The 23023-nt window shown below is 31.2% G+C and overlaps 1 protein-coding gene across 1 annotated transcript; it reads left to right on the forward strand.

Moving 5' to 3' along the window:
* Window positions 1–609: 609 nt before the first annotated feature.
* On the forward strand, window positions 610–1388 carry LOC119688418 (cuticle protein-like). Its single transcript, XM_038103099.1, has 2 exons — window positions 610–621; window positions 690–1388. Exons 1-2 carry the CDS (start codon window positions 610–612, stop codon window positions 1386–1388), a joined length of 711 nt encoding a protein of 236 aa, XP_037959027.1.
* Window positions 1389–23023: the final 21635 nt, after the last annotated feature.

The following is a 23023-nucleotide window of genomic DNA, read 5'->3' on the forward strand; positions in this document are numbered from 1 at the left end:
TGAATATGATCTACTTATTATATTACATTTTCAGTTGTGAATTTATTAATAAGAAATTAAATGCCAGAAACAACATTACTAAGTATCTATATACATATATGAAAAAATCGTGTAAAAGTAAGAGTGGAAAAATAAAAAAAGATATTTTTGTTGCTTCAATACTTAATCCAATTGTTACACTTAATGCAAAATGTTCGGGTTAATAATTTAGTTATTACAATTTCATTGACTATTCAAAATTAAACTATATTCATAATATAAACGGTTTTTAAATGTTTGCAAAATATTATAATGAGATAAGGAAGATACAATAAGGTCACCGGAACTGAGAAATGAGTTGTGAAGTAAAATTACTAACTCTAAACAACAGCCATTGCATAGTTACACATTCCCTGCGTCATGTAGTCTAGTAATCCTATTACTACATTACTATAACTTGTTAATATTATTTTTAAAAATAAAAGTGTATTTAATAATGAATGAATTTAAAAATTTTCTATAAAAATATATAAATTTGCCATTAATGTTGACACTTGCATATCGAAATTCAAGCAAGTAACACCATTACTTTCATTTCAGAATTGATCTCACACTATAAATTTTTACATCATGGCTTACAAGGTAATTAATCCATTAACCTATCATATATAAAATCTATTAACATATGCTAAAAAAAACAATCCGTACAGTTTATGCTGATTGCATGTCTTTGCACCATAGTCACAGCTGGCGATTATGAATATAAGCGACCAAACCTAAACACAACCCCATCAAGGACAACAAATACCAATAATAAAACTGGATCTAGTCTAAAGCCCTATACCAGCAACCTTGAAAACAATTACAATGTTAGTACTACTGGAAATAATACCCAATCAGTACCATACACATTCAGTGCACGTCCAAGACCATCATCTACTCCAGTTTATTATCCACCTGCACCCGCTAAGTATGAATATAGTTACAGTGTGAATGATGAGAGTACCGGTGATATTAAATCTCACAAAGAAACACGTGACGGATATCTTGTACGTGGTGTGTACAGTCTTATTGATCCTGATGGCTTCAAACGTACGGTCACCTATACAGCTGATGATGTACATGGCTTTAATGCAGTCGTTAATCGCGAGCCTTCAAATGTGAGAATACCAACACCACCTCTATTAAAATTTCAAGCACCTGCACCATTTTCACCAGCACCATTCTCACCACAGCCGCGTGTAGCACAACAACAACAACAAATACAAACAGAAAAGCAAAAACAGTCTATTTCACCACAAAGTAATACGCCGGTACGTGAACCAACACGTATAGAACTAACCATAGAACCAAGTGATAGCTATTCAGTGCCGTCGCAGCAAGATTCGGAGGGCGGTTCATACGCCTAAATAACTACTTAAGCTTTTCCTTTCACTCTAAAAGTTTATAAATTAATTTAAAATATGTAAGTTACATAAAAGAAATTTTTTTTTATTTATATTAATTATAACAATGTTATAATTATTGTAACTAATAGTTATATATTATTTATATAATTTATTATTAATATTTCATAACGCGATCCACACATATAACTTATAAGCTTTTTTGACTTTTATAACAATTATTTATTTTAATAATTTTAGTAATTAGAATAACAAATGTATAAATACTTCAAAATAAAACGTATACATTGATTTAAGGAACTATCAGATATAGTAAATTATTAAAAAAAAACTTGATCAAGTTATACAAAATAAACTAAAACTGCCTCGATTACAAAATTTGTCATCTCGAGAAGTAACAGTGATCTAACTTGATTAGTTTTAGCTGGTTCCTTTATTTTAAAAGATCGGTAAAAGTGGTAAGAATTCAGACAATTTTAATTTTCTGCTGGTCAAAGATGGACTTTAAAAAGACGGAACCTTTCCATCGAAGTAATGACTTTATTAATATAGTAGTGTCATTACTATATCAAAGAAAGAATGACAGTTTCTGCGGATCTTAATAAAAAGGGACATCAAATAATCTTAATCTTATATTGGCCTTAGATAAACGTTAACACATAGGTAAGTTGAAAAACAGTTTCTTCCTGTTTTGCAGAACCACAACATTAACAACAGTCATCATAGAAAGGACTAAGCCTTATTGTTCGTTTTCTTCAGATGCGGTGTTCAATCAACCTATCTTATCATTAAAGAAAATATATTTTTGACATAAGAAAATGTTTATTTTTCGGCCCTAATCCACATCCATTTTAGTGGATGTAGTTCTAAAAGGGAAACTATCAATTTAATCAGAGAAAACAAATTTATGAAAGTCGCTTTAATCTACGTTCCATAATCCGTTCAAATCAGGACTTAATTTTAATAGAAATATAAAATGAAGAAAATTAAATGTGTTCATTATTTTCATCAATTATTTTAGTACATCTTTATAGGTATCATCGTACTCGTATTAAAAGTATGGATATAATATTACTAAGTATGGATAATGAATGAATGCATTTAATGAATGTAAGCACACTTGAACCCTTTGATTAATTATATTCGTATAATATATAAGTCTGTTATTGCTATGATTTTGGGCAATCACAGAAAATACTTTCAGACTATTTAATATCCTTTTTAGAAAAATGGCAAATGCCGGTAAATACCATATAATACCCAATCAGCACCCGCTAAGAATTTTGACAATCTCTCTGCTGCGTGCACAAAGTCTATTTGAGACTACAGCAGATAGGTTCATAAATATCGTAACCTTAACTATTCTTCCAATTGTTTGTATGTTGGAATTTCTACCAGTTGATCTGAGTTGATCGCTAAGTATACTTTCACCAGTGTACCGATTGGTTCAGTTTCAATAAATTGAGGTTAACTTCTTCTTTAAATGGAAATCTGGTAACTCTTTCCGTGCCTTTATGACTCGGAGCCCACCACAAAATAACGCAATTGCTTTGTTTTAGTTTACTAATGAACGATATGCAGATATTCACTGATCCTTAATGAATTTTTACAGAAGTTAAGATCAGTAAAATCACAGGGCTTTGACATTCTATTAATTGTTCCTCCATTTATCTTTTATACTATACACTCGTAAATAACTTTGCTTAAAATGCAGTTGAAAATTGACAAAGCTTTATGGAGTAAATGTATTAGTTATTTCAGAGTAATCATTCTCAAAGGAAGAGCCATCCGCGTATCAAGTTTGCGCAGTCTCACTTATTTTATTTAGATTTTTTTCACAAATTGTTGAATATAAAATATTTAATTTGAAATACTTTTCAAAATATAATTTTTTTTTTTTGTCTAGCTTGCTAATTTGTAGATGTTGAACTTTATCTATCTAGCCAATGTTATAAAGACAAAGTGCGTCAGTATATGCTTCATCCATATTCCATATCTATGATCGTGTTCAGTTTTCAGCTTAATGTGTTTATTCCAATTGCGCTTTTTGCCTAGGATGATACCCAGAAATCTGACTTCTTGGGTGAACTTTACAATTTTACTTTTTAATTTTATTGTATTAATTAATTAAATTTTGTTTTATAAAACTATGGAATTATGGGATGAGATGATTAACGAAGTTATGTATTAAAATATATTTTCAGCTTAAAAGTATGCTATAAAATTTTGAGTTAATTACAAAATTTTTATTTTCGCTAATAAAATAGTAAACAAATTTTTTTGTTGGTATAAAAAATTCTAATACCGTCGAAAAAATTATTATATTTATTTATATAATGTAACATATATTTTCGCTTAAATATTATTAATTAACAGTTTGAGATTCATTAAAAAATGTTTACTTGGTTATAGTGATCGACGACTGTCATTTTAGACAGTACACTCCTACGATATCATATGAATGTAACTGATTTTAATATATATAACTTTATCGGATCCATCAGTACATATGTCTACCAAACTGCGTACATGTCAACATGTATAAATTCCATTTGTAAAGTTATCAGAAAAATATTCCTACCAACTTATACTTCGTCTCTCCAAATCCTGAGAAGGGAAATTATTAGTAAAAAATTTGATTTTAAATATTATAAGGAAGCTACGTAAATTATATAAAAACTGATCAAATCTGAATGTATGCCATATATTAAGACTTAACAACAATTTCTAATAAAGTATATAAATATATTAATAAAAAATTTAAATTAAAACATTATAATCAAGTAAAAAAACTCTTTAAATTTTGCAATAAAAAAAATCATTTTTACCCACTAAGACCCCAAACTATATGGTCCACATAGAAACGGAATTACCAACGCAGTGCAAACACATTTCGCCAATATAAGAAAATTCTTAATCTCCCCTCCACAAGGCTTCCTCGAATAATGACAGAAGTTACAATTAACTAAGGCATATATTGGGTCCAAGACTAGGAAAATATTTGTTTAGAACTATATCTTTGAAATTATAACACAATAATATTATAACTTTATACACACGGACATGTACCCACAGCTGCAATATAAACATTATATATAGTTTTTATTACAAAAACACTCAGCACATATCGAACGTACTTTTCAAATGTAGGGGCGGTCTTTTTAATTTAAACGCCAGAAAATTTAATAGATCTGAACGTTAGTATTCTTTGTGTAATCGTCATGAAATCGAAAATATTGGTCATATTATTGGTGTTTGCGGGACGTCAATGTTTCAGAGAACATAGTCGCTTTTTTTTTGCAAAAGTACTTCTGTTTAAAGTCTTGTTAAATGATGGCAATACTAATGACCTGTACAAATTTATAAAAAGTGTTTAAAATTACAGAAGATTAATTATTGAAGAATTAATATGTGAATAATTATTGTCAATTATGTTATTGTTATGTTCTTATGTTATTGTCAATTTAGATTTTAAGTAAAATTCTATGATTTTTGTAAGTACTGTATGCATTTTTTTAATCAATAATAACTAATAATTATAATACTAAAAAATTGAATTCACCAAAAGCAGGTTAACACCTGTTCCAGACCTGATTGATTGTGCTACGAGTAAATACTTCGAGTGGGAAATTATTTTAGCTAGGCTATGATGTGATCAATTATTTTCTCCACGGTAAGTGATATTAACTGTACATAGTTAAATAAAAGTAAAATTTCAATGTTAAAAACAAAAAAATAAGTTGCTCACTTATCCATTTGTACTATAGACTCAAGGATATAATTTAGATATATGTTGACTAAAAATATTTAATTGGGTGAAATAAAAAAAAACTTTATAAAATTTGCCAAGTTGCTGATATCAGCTTCACTCACACAAAGTAAACCATTTTTTAATAAAAAATTTCTACCAATATTCTTGTCAATGAATAAGCCAGCGGCAATATTAAGCGGAAGAATTTTACTATATAACCTATCTTTCCTAGCTTTAAATCCCTATGTTCAATGAAATATACTCCATCGCTTGTCTATCTGTGTCGGGCATTCCCCTAGCACATAGTATATGATCTACAGTTTGACCTGAATTGTAGTCCTAACTTTGTTAAGCGATTATGCAATCTACTGTGACCGGTTATAAGTCTTATGTTATTCTTTGTTAGTTTCATGTAATCCTTGAAGCGTTTAAGATTATCCCTAAAAGCATTTTAGATTGTGATGGTCTTTGGAGTTTTTCCTAATAAAGTTATTTTTCCTTTTCCTCTGCGATGTTCATAAGCAGGGGTAAAGTTTCTTTGCCTAGACCGCAGAAAGGTTCTTGGCCTTTCATTATTAAATTCACGTCTCTTCTTTTTGCGAGTCTGCTACTTACCTTGGATTCCACCATGCCCCGGGATCCATATTAAATGTACCTGATTGTTCCACCCAAGTATGTTCAGCTTGTCAATGCACTCTACAGTTTGGAACAGTTTGGAAGTTACCTGGTAAGACATGAGTACCATTATAGCTGCCTGGCTATCAGCCAGTATTGCAATACTACGGTTCCGGAAGTTGCGTTCAAGATTGAAACTGACGCATATATCTATTGCGTACATCTCCTCACCGTTACTGGTAACAAAATCTTCCTTGTACGTTATTATCATACTTTCCTTTATTATTTGAGTTTTAGGCAAGCCTTCCCAGTGGTTTTTGTTACCAAGCTCAATTTTGAAGTTTTTTGTGAAGTTGTACTTTACGATCATTCTGTCTTTTGGCATTTCCTTTTCTGGAATTTGCTTAGAAAGAATATCAAGTTTCTTGTAGCTGGCCCATGACCCGTCATCTTATGTGTAGATACTTTTAGAGCAACCCTGTTCGCCTGTGATTGCACATGGATGAGGAGAAATGTGAGTTCGAGGAATCCTTCAATTAATGAAGTAGCACACGTTCACATTGTTCCCGTTATCGGATCACCCCAATTAAAAAAAAGACTGTATCACAAGCAAGCTAGCGAAGAAGATTAATATCATTCAAACTGAAAGAAGAAAAAAATGATAGATTTTTCTTTAGTGAGCTATATATTATATATACTATATAATCTTTACCAGAAGTGATTATATGGTAAATTTAACCTAATAGTGAAATAGCAACATTTTGCAAATTATGGTACCATGAGTTATACTGAAAATAGTCTAAGGGAACTCCTATAAGTTATATTGCTAGTGTTAGCTTGTTTATCATTTAACCTGATCCAATAACTTTTATCGCGATTACTGTTTTGGATATCCCACTAGATATCAATACACACAGAAAAAACTACTTTTGTGTGAATTTATGTAAGCGTTGAAGTCCTTATACCTGGTTCTTACATTTTGTGTTTCCTTCGATATGTAATACTACAAAAATATTCCAATATATTTTCTTAATGCATTTTTTAGATGTATTATAAATCTTGGGTTTTTAACTTATTTCCTAATTTTCATTTCATGTTCGATTCGATGTTAGATTTGAGATATGTATTAATGTTGTAGTTTTTAAAATCGTGACAACTTTTAAGTCATTTGCTTTATTGATCGATTTCCATAAATCTTTATCCTGGCATATAGTACATATTATATGTTAACCCTTTTTCTCAGACAATTTAACTCTAATATATATTATCTGTAATGATTCATTGCTTGTTCCTCATCTTGTTTAATCATCTTGTTAACACCATTATTAGTAATAGAATATCTATTATGCAACTCAATCAAGTTAAATATATTAGATGTTTTCGTGTCCATTACACCCATATGAGTGCACAAAATTGGAAATTTTGTTTTAATTACCACTAAATTATGAACTACTCCTGTAATTCCATTGTAAAATGGCAGTTTAAATATTTTTCTTTTAATAGCCTCAAATCTCATCACTACGCCTCAAAAATATAAAAACTACATAACCACTTCGTATAGAGCTACTTCATCTCACTTAATCCCATCACAACACATCACTTAATGTTGCTTGGCAAATGATAGCATACAATAGAAGATCGTAAAATACACATAAGTGCAGATTATGTGATATATTATATTATATATAATTAAGTGGTGCCTAAGACGTTAAAAAACAATTTAAAAAGAATAAAATTCTATTTTGAAATATTAAAATACGATTTAATGGCTCCGAAAACACTTCTTACTGGTATTGGCTATTACTCCACGTCCATTGATCTGATAATTTATGGCAGCTGTTGCTACAAAGCAGCAGCTAAAGTCACACATAATGCAGTAGCGCACGCGTACCATATATCTCAGTCAGGTCGGTATTGTTTGCTGTCCGCTCATGAGTTGGTAACTCGACTGACCTTGTCAGTGTTTCAGTAAAATCGAATGTGTAAAAAGCAGTAACTATTGACTGGCAATTGCTCCGGATTTGCAAGTCAATTTAATTCATTAAAGAAAAAATTATTTATAACACAACAAAAACAATTAAAAATTATGCGTATCTAATACCGAGTGTGTCCATTATACGTAGAGTTATTGCAAAAAAAAATTAATTATTTTATAAGATTTTGATACCCTACATTTTTTGGACAAAGGGTTAAGACCCTAAATAGCACAAGGAACAAGAAAGATAATGTCAGTCAATAATCTTCGACTGATTTGAGATGATATGTCAAAAAGACTTTGTCGTTTATCAATACATATTTTATTATTTATGAGATTTTGACACCCTACAGTTTTTGGACAAAGAATTAAGGCCCTAAATAACACAAGGAACAAGAAAGATAATGTCAGTAAGTAATCTTTGACGGATTTAAGATGATATGCCAAAAAGACTTCGTCATTTATAATACCTATTTTATTATTTATGAGATTTTGACACCCTACATTTTTTAGACAAAAAGCATGAGTTCAAACCCCATGCTTCACAAATAACAAAAGATAATGTCAGTAAGTAATCTTCGACTGATTTGAGATGTTGATTTAACATCTCAAATCAGTCTCAAAGACATCAAGGACTTTGTCATTTCATGTCCAATATCCATTTCATTGTCCAGTGTTTATATAGCTTTATTTATATCTATATTATTTTATTTCTAAAACATATATTTCGGATAAACAATAAAAACTGTAATTGAAAATGAAGGATAGAAAAAAGGCATGGTACCAAAATGAAACACAAAAATTCTTTTCACAGACGACTCAAAGATGAAAGCATTAGTAGGTGCTGCCGTCTATTGTACGAAATTAAGCATAAAAGTGCCGTTCTCAAACCTCCCGACTACTTTTTACTCTTAAAAAAGAGGCAGAGTTCATGTGAGTGGATGAAAAGACAAACTACTGCATAAGTTTCTTTGTTGATAGCCAAGCAACTATTTTAGCAATTAAATCATACTGGTCAACATTCAAAAATTTTATAGAATGCAAGGTAGCTATAGCCAGAATATTTATTGTTAAAACTCACGCAAGACTTTCAGAGGACCCAAACAAGCAAAGCACTCAGACCACTGAAACAGATACATAAACTCCAGGACGAGCACATGACAAGGGGAGCAAAGGAAAGGTGGCGAAACTTAATCAGCTGCAGAATAGCAATGCTCATGTGTAGACATATATACGAGGAAAAGTACACCGAAGATGTTATATCATTTAGCCAAGGGAACTGTAGAATATTAATTAGTGTATGGACAGATTACTGTCTGATCACATCACATCACACATTAACTAAACTTAACTCGCAGCGATACTTTTAGAAAATGCAACTAGTCGGTTGCAAAGGAAACTCTGCAGTATCTGCTGTGTAACTGCCAGGCACTCTCGAGAACTCAACAAAAATACTTGGGGGCTGTCAGTTTTACTGGACTGGAGCACATACCTGATATTACTGCTGAACTCTTTATACAATTCGCTAATAACATGCGTATTTTGGGTGATGCAGACTATCGTTAGAAATAAGACTCTGATTTGGTATTGCAATGAACCTTAAGAGTCTACGCGTTGGTTTTTTGACCTACCAGCATAACCTTAACTTAACCCAAACCTTATTTATAAAGCAACTCCCATTTCTTATTTGCCGTTAAATGGAAGGAATCAGCAGCCACCATGTGGGAGTTGAATTTACTAAATGCACCTACTAAACAGCGAAGATTCTAACTATTTTAGTGTGAGGCTTACAGTGCTGAGAAAATGATCGTAGAAATAACAGTTACACCAATTTTTATATATCTAAGTTAATGGGATTTTCTTTTTTCAGAAATTTGTTTTTTATTTTTCCGCGTAAAAAAAAGGGTTAGATAAACTTCTAATTTGTTTACATTTCAAATAATTCAAGAAAAAAATTTTGGTTAAGATAGTAATACTATAACCAATAGTAATCTATATAGATAATAGTCATTTTTATAACACATTGAAAATTTTCAGATCATCAGATCTTCTTATGATATCAAACATGAAGGAAAGTAGCCAAGAAATCAATAGAACAAAAAAACGAAGTCATTGAGATTTGAATTGGTTACATAGACCAATTAGACAATAGAAGTAAACGTAATAAAACGATATTGTCTTCATAGCCTAATACGTTACCACATAATCACAAGATTGCATATTAGTGAATTGCGAATCGATTTCAAGTATGAATTATAAATGGTTGCGCATGGAAAGCTCATTCCTATTATATTAGTATCTGATGACTAATGTAGCCCCTACGAAATATAAGCAACGATTACTTTAATTTTCTTACAGCAGTAAAATGAACTGAAAGGAGAAGTATGGCATTTCAAAGTGATTGCTCATATTACAATCTATAAAGCCATAACTAAGTTTATTTTTTACAAGTCAAAGATATGCTGGTAGATTAAACAGAGTGATTCTAAAGGTCATACATAGACCCCAGAGTAATTACTGATATTAGTTAAAGACGTGCTTAAGACAGAAGTGAGTGCCTACTTCCAACAAATGTCGGCAATTGGGTTCAGCTTTTGAATAAGGTACTTATTGTAATCAAAATTATTATTTCTCCGTAAGATTATTCCAAAACATATATGATTTCCTTTCAGTCTATAGTGTATTAATAGATTATTTACATTCAACTTCACTTTGGAAAACGTACTGTACTAATAGTCTCCTAAATCTCAACGTCAAGATTCAGTGACTATGTAGTAGTAACAAATGAGAGATCAATAGATACATCAATTTAATATGAACCAAAATACCATACCATAATAAAAACTCATACCTTTTAATAATAAATCAAGGAAATCTGACAAATAAGTTTATTAGAGTAATTAATATACATATAATAATAAATAACTAATTTACGAAATTTTGGAAGAATAGTGCTTCCAAATAAAATATATGTTACTTTTCAAAGCGATAACACTTAAGATATTGAAAATTTGTTTACTTGCAGATATATATAGTAGCTGCGGATCAGTGTTAACCATCTAGTTTGTCACTACCGACAACTCGTCAAAAAGCCCACATCCCCTATAGAGTCTCCTTTTCTGAAATGTCTATAGCAGTAATAAAGTTATGAAAGACATTATCCGCTTCACATTTTCCTAAAAGAGTATATAAATATTAAGTTATATATATCCAAGTATAAATAATCATGTATCTATATATAATATGTAAACTATCGTATCAGAATGAGCTCAATTTGCAGGGCTACATTAACCAGTTTTTCCACAAGCTTTACAGCAACGTGAACAGTACTTACTTTACAGATACATCATTTTAGTTTTCGGAATACCGTATTCTCTAGATTTGGCTCCCAGTGACTATTTCCAAGCTTGAAAAGATGTCTACAGGGAAGGAGATTTGCATTAAATGATAAAGTGGGATAGGAAACTGAGATATATTTTGGAGAACTTGATAATGCGTATTATTTAAAAGGTATCCAAATGTTGAGAGATTGTTCGACTCGGTGTGTTGAGCTAAAATGGGGTTATATAAAATATAAAATATAATTTTGCAAAAAAATGCTTTTTTATTACTTAGGCCGGGTATTTACCAATCCACCTTGTATATTATTACAATACTGTTTCTGCACAAATATTCTGACCAGATATATCGTCATCGATAGTATTAAAAAACTGTACTGTGCCTTTTTAACTTACATATATGTATGTTATGTAAGAATGAAGCACATAAACGGACCTTTGCTCATCCACCTTCCATTTGATATCGAACACCCTAGCCATGCAGAGTCGGGGAGAGCCCAGCTATTGTGCAAATACCTATAGATTGTTGATATTTTTCGTCTGTTATAATAGCATAAGCAAAGAAACTGACCTACTTAATTACTTTGTAGGGTGTTGTGTTTTCGGTTCAACTTTAATTATTTTTAACTATTTTATAACGTATATATATATGTATGATTTATTAATTTTTTTTTATATCAAAAAAATTATTTTTGAATGATTAAATGCTTTATTAACCACGAACATGAAGTGATTGTTCGCATTAATTTATTTACTTGTTACACATTAAAGCGTTTCGAATTTGATTTTTGATTTTAAAATTCCATTCATTGAGATACACGAAAAAAATTGAACACTACAGCTACACACATGTCAAGATAATATCTTGAAAGCTTCGGACTGGATACATTTTAGAAATCGATTACGAGCATTTAACTATCAACACTTTTCAAAGCTGCAATTGTTATAAAAAATAATTAAAATAATGAAAATTTTTATAAAAACAGAATTAATTTAATCGAATGATACATCGCCTATGACTGAGCAGACGAAAACAGGTGCTAGGAGTTCTCGACAAAAAATTGTCGAAAGACTACGCATATCCAACGCATTAGTCGACCGCATTCTACTGACTCAGCCTTCCAGCGAGTAGTTAGTCAGTCTTTTGGTTAGTAAGGCAAATAGTTTAGTTGAAGGTTTTCGCATTTACACGCTTAATTAGTAAACAAAATATTGTTGAGCGAGACTACTTAATAGCGAAAAAACGCCTCAAATATACTTTAAATGAGTTAATTAAAAGGTTCTACTATATTTCAACACTTTTTTATCTACTATAACTATTTGAAATAGATTGCTTTGTTTTGGCATATGTAGCATATGTAATCGCTGCTAAGTATTCATTTAGAAAAGCAACAAATTGCAGCATTGACTTTGGTAATGAAATACCCGTACACCTCGTTTTTGCAACACAAAATTTACTCAAGGAAAAGCCAAAGTAAGAATAAGCACAAAATTTGCATTAATTATAAAATAAAATGTCTGCCATTGTGTTTTACTTTATAAATATTGCTTAATTAAATTAATTTTTTTTACCCTACCTCTTTAATTATTTCATTTAATTATTTCAATGACCTACACAAATCCCCCTAGTAATCGTTGCAGTAAAAGAAACTCTAAGGTAAAACAAACAAAATCATTAAGTACTTTGAAATATAAAACAAAACAGAATATGATTAAATATCTTAGTAATTTAGTATCTTGGAACAGATATGGATTATATACGGGGTACTGGCTCCCTACGAAACGGAAAATTGCAACCATGGCACTGCTAACTGACCTTAATTGAACAAAGAACACTCCGCCTTTAAATTAAAATCAAAATTCCACCTAAGCAGATTTTAACTTCAATCGGGGATAGTAATTCCATACAGAGTAATCTCCTTCTAATCCAGAGCAAACAGCCAAACAATCACGTTTAAATGGCCTAAACGCTTTATCCGTCTTCAAACAGAGTTGACATATTATTACTTCTTACAGTGCTATTGAGTTAAGATAATAGCATAGGCCATGATGAGTCAAATAAATCTAAAAACCTTAGATCCGTTTCACTCGAGACATCACTCGGGATTGTTATACCTACAAACCCCCACATTAGCATGCTGGTTACCTGTAGTGTCACGCCAGCGATGAAATTCTTTAATTATAAAATACATTTATATCAGAAACGTGAGGAGTTAATAACTCATCAAATAACATATCTAAAACCTTAGCTCTATTCTACTTAGAAGGGACGTCCTGCTATAATTATACTGATGAACCAAATCTTTAGCCTAGCGGTAACCTGTAGTGTCGGCATAGTAACAAATGTCGCTTATAAACTATATTTCAATCAATGACTTAATTGTAGATTAATTTATTCTATAAAAAGGCGCAAAGTATAATATGAGTGATTCATTCTTTACAAGAATATCTTTAGACTCATTGATTTCAGTATGTAGAGCACTACCCAATTTTTACTTGCCAGTTAAGGCAGTATATCATAGAGTCTATCAAAATTCACAAAGAAAACTTTCAAGATGCTAATGAGTTGATTGCTCCTTAAGTACTTATATACAAACAGATATAAATGCCTTTTAATTCTTTACTAAGATTGATTTAATCGCAGACCTCAATCGTACCTCCACTTGAAAGATAGTAGACTATACACCCAATATGATGTAGATTCTGGTATAAGGGTCAAATATTCATGCACCAACTCGTTTTTTAGTCTTGGAATCACCAGTCTATCACGAGATTACTTCTGTTTCTAAATCATGTCCATCACGTCCATACTACAGAAAATAAGGGTTCGAATTTTCTGGCAAATAGAAATTTGATGTGATTTGTGCCATCGTAAAGCTCTATGCCAAAAACCATTATTGCTAACTTAGTGCAGTCTATTTGCAACTAAAACTACTGTCTTTTTAATGAAGAAATATACAGCGATAAGATGCACTATAGATTCCAGTACTATTATAAGACAAAAACAAATTGCTAACAGTTTTTTATATATATCCCTCTGTTAAAGTAAAAGCATCACAAATAACAGAGTTCTAGGCTTTCGATAGAGTAGAGTACTGCGACTGAAATGTTTTTCAGTAAGTTATTTAAAACCCCTTAGATCGCTACTTGAGGATCTTAGGGTTCTGCCCTATCAGACATTTAGTAACATATGCTTTGGAGGTATTATGAAATGGTACTCAGATTAACTCCACGGATTTTTTGCTCGTCAGACTACAAAGCAGTATATGGCTACACATAACCAGCATATATTGCTGACTACTACTTTTGTCGATGTTTAAATGCCTTGTTTGGAATAGGCCTTTAGACTAAAATTAAATGATGTGTGGCAAGACAAATTAATAATAAGCGAGACAGTTATACCACCACGTTTCAGATTAGTGCTTGATGTTTTTAATGTGAGCTGACAATCATGCGCTGTCGATACGCCACCGCCGAATATATGATGTTTTATTCCCAGAACCTAATCAATGTTTACGTTTCGGAATTCTGTTCAATGTGTTAACCAACTCATTTTTATAGTGACAACACCATTATCTCCACTAGTACTGGATCTGGCTAGCAGTTCAGCAATAAAACAAAGTATTCCATTTCAGTGAAAGTATGACGAAAGTCTTTTTGCTGAAGTATATAACATACTGAAGTCACCTTGAGTTATCGAGATGAAATAGCACTGAAAGTATATTGGCATCCGCAGTGAAAGTCAAGCTGCTCTTAAAGTTCTTATTAATCCACAAAGTTTTTCAAAGACAATCAGTGAATATAAAATGAGTTATAAAATGTAATGGACTACACTTCATATGAGTTGTTAATCATTGTGGTGTCATTGTAAAATGAATAGACTGAAAGCGAGGAAATTAAGCCTTTGCTCTGATAGTTAAAAACCCAGGACTAAGTTTCTGTGTTAGTTTTTCGAAATTCATTTACTGATACTTTGTGGACTCTTTGTGGAGAAAGAAAGAAATGAACTGGAAAAGAAACTTGTAAATTAAGAATAATATTTGTCAGTGAATCAACCAAAAACTTTATTAGAGAAGCAAAAATTATATTCTGAAAATAGAGAGAAACGGCTTCAATGTACTGTTCGCAACAAGATCAGAGTCATCAAGATCAAAGGCCAAGAATGTGTCAAAGATGAGCGATGCTCTACAAAAAATATTTTGTTCAAGTTCTTTTACAATATAATAAATAAATTTAAATAACTGTTAGAGAACTGAACCGTGAGGTATGTTAAATGAACTAAAAAATATTTTCCGTAGACGCTTGTTTGTAGTTCACTAATCGTCAATTGTAGAGGACGTCCGCATCTTTGATGGAAGGATCAGGTGACCAACAATTTGGGGGCGCTTAGTACTACCAACTGGCGTCAGAAAGCAACTAATTGGCCTGACTAGCAGAGGCTACTCGACGCGGCCAAGGACGACTCATGTCTGTAATGACCAACTAAGTAAGTAAAGTAAGTAAGTAGTCATCAGTTGCGTTGGAAATATTTATGTTAATATGCTCGTAAGCAAATAAATATTTTTTAAGTTCAATGGGACATTTATTTGTCATTTAAAAAATTTATAATAAAATTTTAAAAGTTTAATTATTTTCTAAATATATTTTTTTGTAGTTTAAACAAAATTTAATTCCAAGTAAAAATATATGGTTTTTTGGGAAGTTGCAGTTCAATTGACTCACTGTACAGTAATTACAGGAAAAGCTAATCAATGAATAGAACTACTAAAGGAAATGTTTAAATAAATTGAAATTCTAAGGAAAAATTACTATAAACATATTTCCTGGAACACAGTGTGAGTATGAGATGTAGAATCCCAACCTTGATTGGGTTTTGAATAGCCAAAAACTAGACATCAGTTCAATCCGTCATGCAGAGATCTTGTGCTGTTTAAGATTACTAAGCAAAATTTTTGACAATGAAGAAGAAAACTAAAAACCAAATAAAAATTTTTTAAATTATATAACTAAAAGTATATAAATTAATAATATACATATATGTATGTGCTTGTATAGATCATATGCTCGTATAAAGTATTTAGACATTCCCGCACGATCATTTAGAAGCGGATTTCAAAGTACATTACATGAAAATTATTATTAAAATAATAAAGCAAAAAACTTGGCTCAATTAAAGACAACCAAGACAATATAACGAAATTTCTATCCGCTGGTATATACATACATATGTTTCAAACAAATATACATGTACGTACATATACCATATAGCCAGCAAAATGGAAACACATGAAATTAGATTTGATATCAAATCGAATGTCTTGCGGTTTCAGCCGTCAAATACTCACTCGCACATACTCGCCTAACCGAATAGATACTTAGACACTCTGCGATGATATGTGCTGATAATTCGGTTGAAAATTAAGACACTTAATGATTTTTTAAATTATTTAATTTTGTTTCCAAGGATTTAGCACTGATAAAACTGTTTAATTAATTTAATTAACTTGGAGTACACATTTTTTATGACATTCACACATGTTAAATGATGTGATGTCACCAATAAATGCCAACCAAATACCTCGCAGTCAACTGCATGCACAGAGGTGTAGCCATTGTAGATAAACTTTCAACAATAATAAATTATTTCTAAAAATTTAAATAAAATTTAAAAGATATGCAAAATATAAAATTCACAGATTCAAAAAAAAAGAACCTTTATTTTTCTAAAATATCAACACGTTCAATGCGGTCAATGCAAAGCGAATAGATCTCATACATTTGGATTAAAGAATGAGAAAAGTTAGTACATGTCACATATTTTAACAGAAGTAGAAGAAGAACGACATGTGATATATTTGGATAGAGAAATGATCGCATCAATAAAGGATATTTGTCATATATTTAGATACAACGAGGATTGAAGCGATACTACAAGTTTTCTTTTATTGTTTTTTTTCTTTGATTGGAAGAAAAGCTCGAAAACTTTTAGTCAGTGAGGGATTTCAATCGCCCCAAAAACTCTCTTCATCCGGACACATAGTTCCTTCTGGCACCACCATAAAGTATTTCGTCAAGAGGTGATACTACAGAGTTATGCGATTTAAGTGTTACCAACTACATACAAGTATATCTATCGAACTGATATTGCCAAATAAGTAAAATTCATACTAATGACAGCTCTTTTTATTTTGTTTACAAGCTACTATAAGCATTTGCGTCTAAGTTTTATAGAATAAAAGTTATTCGAAGTGGAGTTCAAAATCATAATCAGCTTTTGTTGGTGAGCTCAGACAAAGTGAGCTTAAAGTGAATAAAATGATGGTGCCAAATGCTTTGGTGGTGGACATGAAAAAACAGCATCATCAGCTGAAGTCGTTCGAAAGGTGAAGGCTCGACTTAAACGAAATCCTCGCTTGCGACACATAATCGAAAATGATCTCAAGGTAAAACCTTACAAGTTCCGAAAGGCATAAAATCGTACACAAATGCAACAAAAACTTAGACTCGAAAGAGCAAAGTAATTGTTACGCTTGCACAACCGTGACGAATTTCCAAGCGTTGTGTTCTTTGATGGTAATGATAATTTCCCCATTGAGCAGTTCATGATCTCTCAAAATAATCGTGTTTACTTAACTGAATGCAGCTGTGACCGCCGATGGACCCTCTCCAATCGCTTCATCTAACCTGGCGTCAAAGTCAATGCCACTTATTATCGGGAAAATGTTTTGGAAGTTGTTGTAGAGTCGTGAGCAGGCAAACATTTCAATTGTAGACCACAGGCTTTTCAACAAGACTCGACACCGATCTCGGTCTCATAAAACACTGTCTCGCATGAACCAATAATGATTAAAAAATCATGTTTTACACTTCATTTTCTCCATAAAATGGCTTTCAAATTCGCCAGATGCATATTCGATGCATTATTCCCTCTGCGTCATCGATGTACTATAAGAGAGCAAGATGTGGACTAAAAAGTATGCCTGTATGAATACGCTGAAAAAAACCATTGTTCAGGAGTGGGCCAAAATACCAGAACATCACATTCGTAAAGCATACAACTCATTTTTTAACTGTTTGAAGGCCAAAGTCAAGGCAAAAGGTGACCTAAAGCTGAAGTGAGTGAATTCTAAAATTTTGATTGCTTCCATAATTTTTTTTAATTTAAATCAATAAAAAATAATTTCACACGAAAAAGATATGGTCGCTTGAATAGATAACACTTCATTCGCTTAATTCTGTAGTTAATATTTTGTTTTGAAAGTTATAAGAAAAGCTTTAATTATATCTTTTCAATCTGAATACTCAAGAAATAATTGTGAACTTATCATAGAGGCTAAAAAATTGTGTTATTAAAAAGCAAAATCATCCATTAATCGGTATTTGGTCTATGGTTCTAAACCTCACTCTCTGCATTGACCGTTTACTATTTTTAAACGCCGAAGAGGGTGTTTATCGAATGCTGTAGATGAATGCTTCCCCTTGGTGCGGCTCTGTATTGCGCAACTTTTCTCATTAAAATATGGAATAAGCAATTGTAACCCCTCACTATGTACGCTACTGTCGTGAATATTTATAATTTTGAAGAAGTAGAAAAATTAATCTACAAATTGTCATAGCCGAAACGACAATTTTAATTTTTCAATTTACATTTTTATGCGTCGATTTTTTCATCGAGTTTTTCATCGGCCAGAGAGTGGTTATAGATGCGCGAGCATTGTCAACATTTGAAAAATTGAAAAAAAATGTTGAAAACTATTTTAATTGATGGTTCAGTTTAATTTTTTTGATATTCTAGTTGAAGCTGCAGTATTGCAAAATGAAAAATAAATTCCTAATGCCACTTCAAACCAAAGACAAAAAGCTGCTTTGTAATTTATTTCAACAATCACAAATCATAATTTTTATTGATTTAAAATTACTTCAACTTAATCATTCTAAACAGAATAGAGAAAAAAACATTGCAAAATTACTAAAAATCAGTGCGAGTAATTAATTTAAGATAATTGATCGCAACGAACTTGATTGATCGGTACGCTTCCGTTTAACAGCTATGAGGAGGAGCTCAGAACAAAACACCGAAAATTAAAAAAAAGTAAAAAAATAAATTAATTTTATTTCATCTTTATTTTCTTTCCTAAGGAAAGTGTGAAACTTTTAAAATATCTCAGTAAGTATGACGTGTAGGTTATTTGACTAAAGACATCATAATTTGTAGATGTCTAAACCTATGGAAATTTATCAATCACACGATATTGTTAGTATTTTTAATATTATTTGTTTCTCTTCCTCTCTTTCTCTCTCCCTTTCCACTCTCGCGGAACCACTCAACTCGCACCTCTTTATCAGTGGTTGAAAAGCTATTAAAGCATGGTCTTGTCTGAAGCGAGTATTACACATCATAGTTGGTGCTACAACTTGGTTGAATTTCTGTCACCAGAACAGATTAAAATCTCTTCTCTAGATTAAGTTCTGGATTTTGTTTACAAAGCTTTAAAGGGCTTTGTATAATCAAAAGTGGAATTTGGTGCAATAGGACTCTTCTGGCCGCAGTACCGACTGTTGGGCGATTTCACGACAATAGTTTTAATATTAATAACAATAATGCTGTGTAATACCCGATTGAAGCAGTTTTAGGTAGTTAAGATAATTAGGCTTCCTGTAAATATTTATTATTTTACACAACGAACTGAAAAGTTCTATATAAACTCAAACTTGATCACTTTTAGATAATGTGATGAAATTCTAATTCTAACAAATTAGAATATAATCACATAATCTTCTGAAGAGACTATCGCTACACTTACAACGTCCAAGAAATTCGTGACGTTCAAGCATTCTTAACATCTACGAGAAATCATTTGTATCAGTGTTATACCTATTTCGAAATATCTTTTCGACGTATCGCTTTCTTTTTGAAACAGAACGTTTTCAGCAAAAAAACCTCCAAAGAGTTAAAAAGAAAAACTAAATACTTTCCGTTGAATTTACGGACTGTTTACCATTAAACAGTCTGACAAAGTGTTAAAAGTATTCCTCTTAAACTCTGTCTCTTTTGGAAATCAAAGTTACAGAGAATACACAAAATTCCAGAACTTTTGCGGTGAGTATCAAAATGGAGGTGTCATTTCTTTATGTTTCTATGCAGCATTTCTATACAACAGTGACTAGAGAGAACTTTAGTAATCCTTGCAGTGTTAACGTAGATTTTTTTAATGAGTTCCCACAATCTGCGTTTGTTATATGAAGATTAGATCCTATATTGCGACAAAAAAAACTTCTGTAACCTTTTATTTGCAGTGAGCCGAAATTGTAAATTGCTTGGAATTATACTACGAATATGAAATCTATTAGAGCTTGGAACATGGTATCAAGTGATTGAAGAAGATGGGAAAAATGTTTACTCTAGACAAAATTTCTGTATGATTAATTCGTGCAAAGTGTCCCCAGAAGGTATGAATAAATATACGTCATGAGTTCTACTTATTTTGCTATTAATATTTGTATTATTTTGTATTCTATTATCCTTTACTAAGTGATCCTCAATAGCTAATATATAAGTTTCATTTAATAATACATCCATATTCTTCAAGAAAAATTTTTTAATTGAAACAGTTTTGCAAGTATTATATATACCAATATATCATCATGAGAACTTATTATATTCTCCTATATTTGAAATCGATTTATTAATTTATAATTAATAGTTCTGCGGTTATTAAATCGACATTAAAGTATGGGACGAACTCGAATTTAAAGAATAAATATAAAAATATATTAATTCCATGTTTTGGCAGATGTATTTCCTTAATGGAATATGATATGCTAAGCATGATTTATTTATTATTTATATAATAAATATGCATGCAGTTAACATTCGATTATAAACATGCACTAAAGTGCAACGACGTGAAGACAAGTTTTGTAATCTTCTTCAATGATCGCATGTGAGTCAGGTTCAAACTGCGCAATGTAGCGTGACAGAAGTGCATATAGACGTCAGCTAAATATGATAAATTTTAAAATATTTTTCAAAATAAATATAAATTTAAAATATGTGCATATAAAAATTTTATTTAATGATGTTCTCGTTAATGCTGGTCTTGATGTTGTTGTATTGTTACTATTAGCTTTTTCATTATTGTATCTTTCCTGTGTATATTTCTTACCGCCAAGATTACTGCAATTTGCATTTTTCTTGTAATTAACACAGATATTTGAAGCATATTTTTTATAATTGAAATTCTTTATTATTTTGATAGATCTTGCCATTCGAGAATATGTGCACATCTGCCTTCAGATGCTATGATTTATGATAATTAATGTTTATAGTATGCAAATAAAATATTGAAATGAAAGATTCTTAATAAATTAAAAGCTGAACTGTGAAGTAAGGATCTACATATCTCTATAAGCGACTATAAATGACCAAACGAGTGAATAATATAAATGGGATCAGCTAGCTCGGAAATTTAAATGCTTTGGTCACATTCTAGTCAGCCCTATTATTGATATTATAGATTATAATATCAAAGTCAACTAAAGACGCAGGCCTCCACGCAACGCACAGCCGTTAAAGTTATTTATCATTTGATTCGTTATCTGGATACGTACTTATATATTTAATCCTTAAATTAAAGCTAATCGCTTTACTTCATTCCAGCCCGCAGACTCGCAGATAATATCATAGATTATAATCTCTTGACAACAGAAGACGCTAACGACCCTTCAGAAATCACGATTTTATGGTAAAATTTGGAATAAAGTCAAGCGATTGACTCCTAATAGAGTTGAAACGAAAATCTTTAGAACAAAGATATATTACTTGCAGGAATTTAAAGTATTAAATGTACAAATATGCAGTAGAAAGTGATTCTAATCGACTTTATCATGAGAAGAAGGAAACATCAGAGCATGTGCTATGCAACTTCACAGCGGCGGGAAGATGTGGACTTATCTACCTTGAAACTGGGATCTTGCTCCCAAATCAAATGGGTAAAATTAAGCCCACAGCAATTAAAAGATTTATACATAGTCTGTAATTGTTTTAGATGATATAGAATGGTATAAAAATCAAGAATGAAGAACTACATATAAAATACCAGAGCCGATTTGAAAAAAATAAGTGCTAAGATAATTTACAAAATTATTAAATGAATTAATATAATTAAAAGGAGCACTGGTACGCTAATTATGTTCTTCATACCTAAGTAAAGGTAAGACGATGACAAAAAGGAGAGAACGTGAATGGTAAGAAATTTGAACTGATATTGTCATTATCTAAAATAAGAATAAAGCAAAAGAAAGTATGTAAACGTAAACACAGGTCACTTTAGAAGTGTTATACGTATAGAAACTACAGCAGTGGTTGTCATAATGAAAAACTTTTCTATCAAAATTCCTGCTTGGAGCTGATTTAAGATAGAAACGGTATTAAAAAAATATTGTCGGAGAAATAACAGTAAAATACTATATCGATAAATAATAGAAGGGCTTATAATAAATAAGCCCATGTTAAGGGACTTATGACTTTAAATGGAAATGCTTGAATGTGATATATTAAATGACGTATACTACATGTACGATGGAGTTCTCTTTAGAGATAGGAATACATTTCAATGTAATTTTGCTAGCAACCTAGCAAAATATAGATTTTTATAATAGATTTTTATAATAGATTATAATAGATTTTTGGATGAAAGTTAGAACTCATTTTGATAATACAATTGTCAATTTCTCACTTCAACTACATTGGTGAGAATTTGTGAGAATAGAGATTCGATTTAGTCATTTGGACAAACTCTCAGCAACAGATTTACAGATTGTTTGTCGGACCCAGGCTTGAGGAGCTGAAGCCATTCACAGATACAAAGATCTATATGTAAGCATGTGTAAATTCATTTTAAATACTTTATGACTATTTAATAAGACAAAAAATTCTTTTTAATAACAAAATTTGTCT

This window comes from Teleopsis dalmanni, chromosome X (genome assembly GCF_002237135.1).
Source record: "Teleopsis dalmanni isolate 2A chromosome X, ASM223713v2, whole genome shotgun sequence".
In the NCBI taxonomy this organism is placed as follows: domain Eukaryota; kingdom Metazoa; phylum Arthropoda; class Insecta; order Diptera; family Diopsidae; genus Teleopsis; species Teleopsis dalmanni.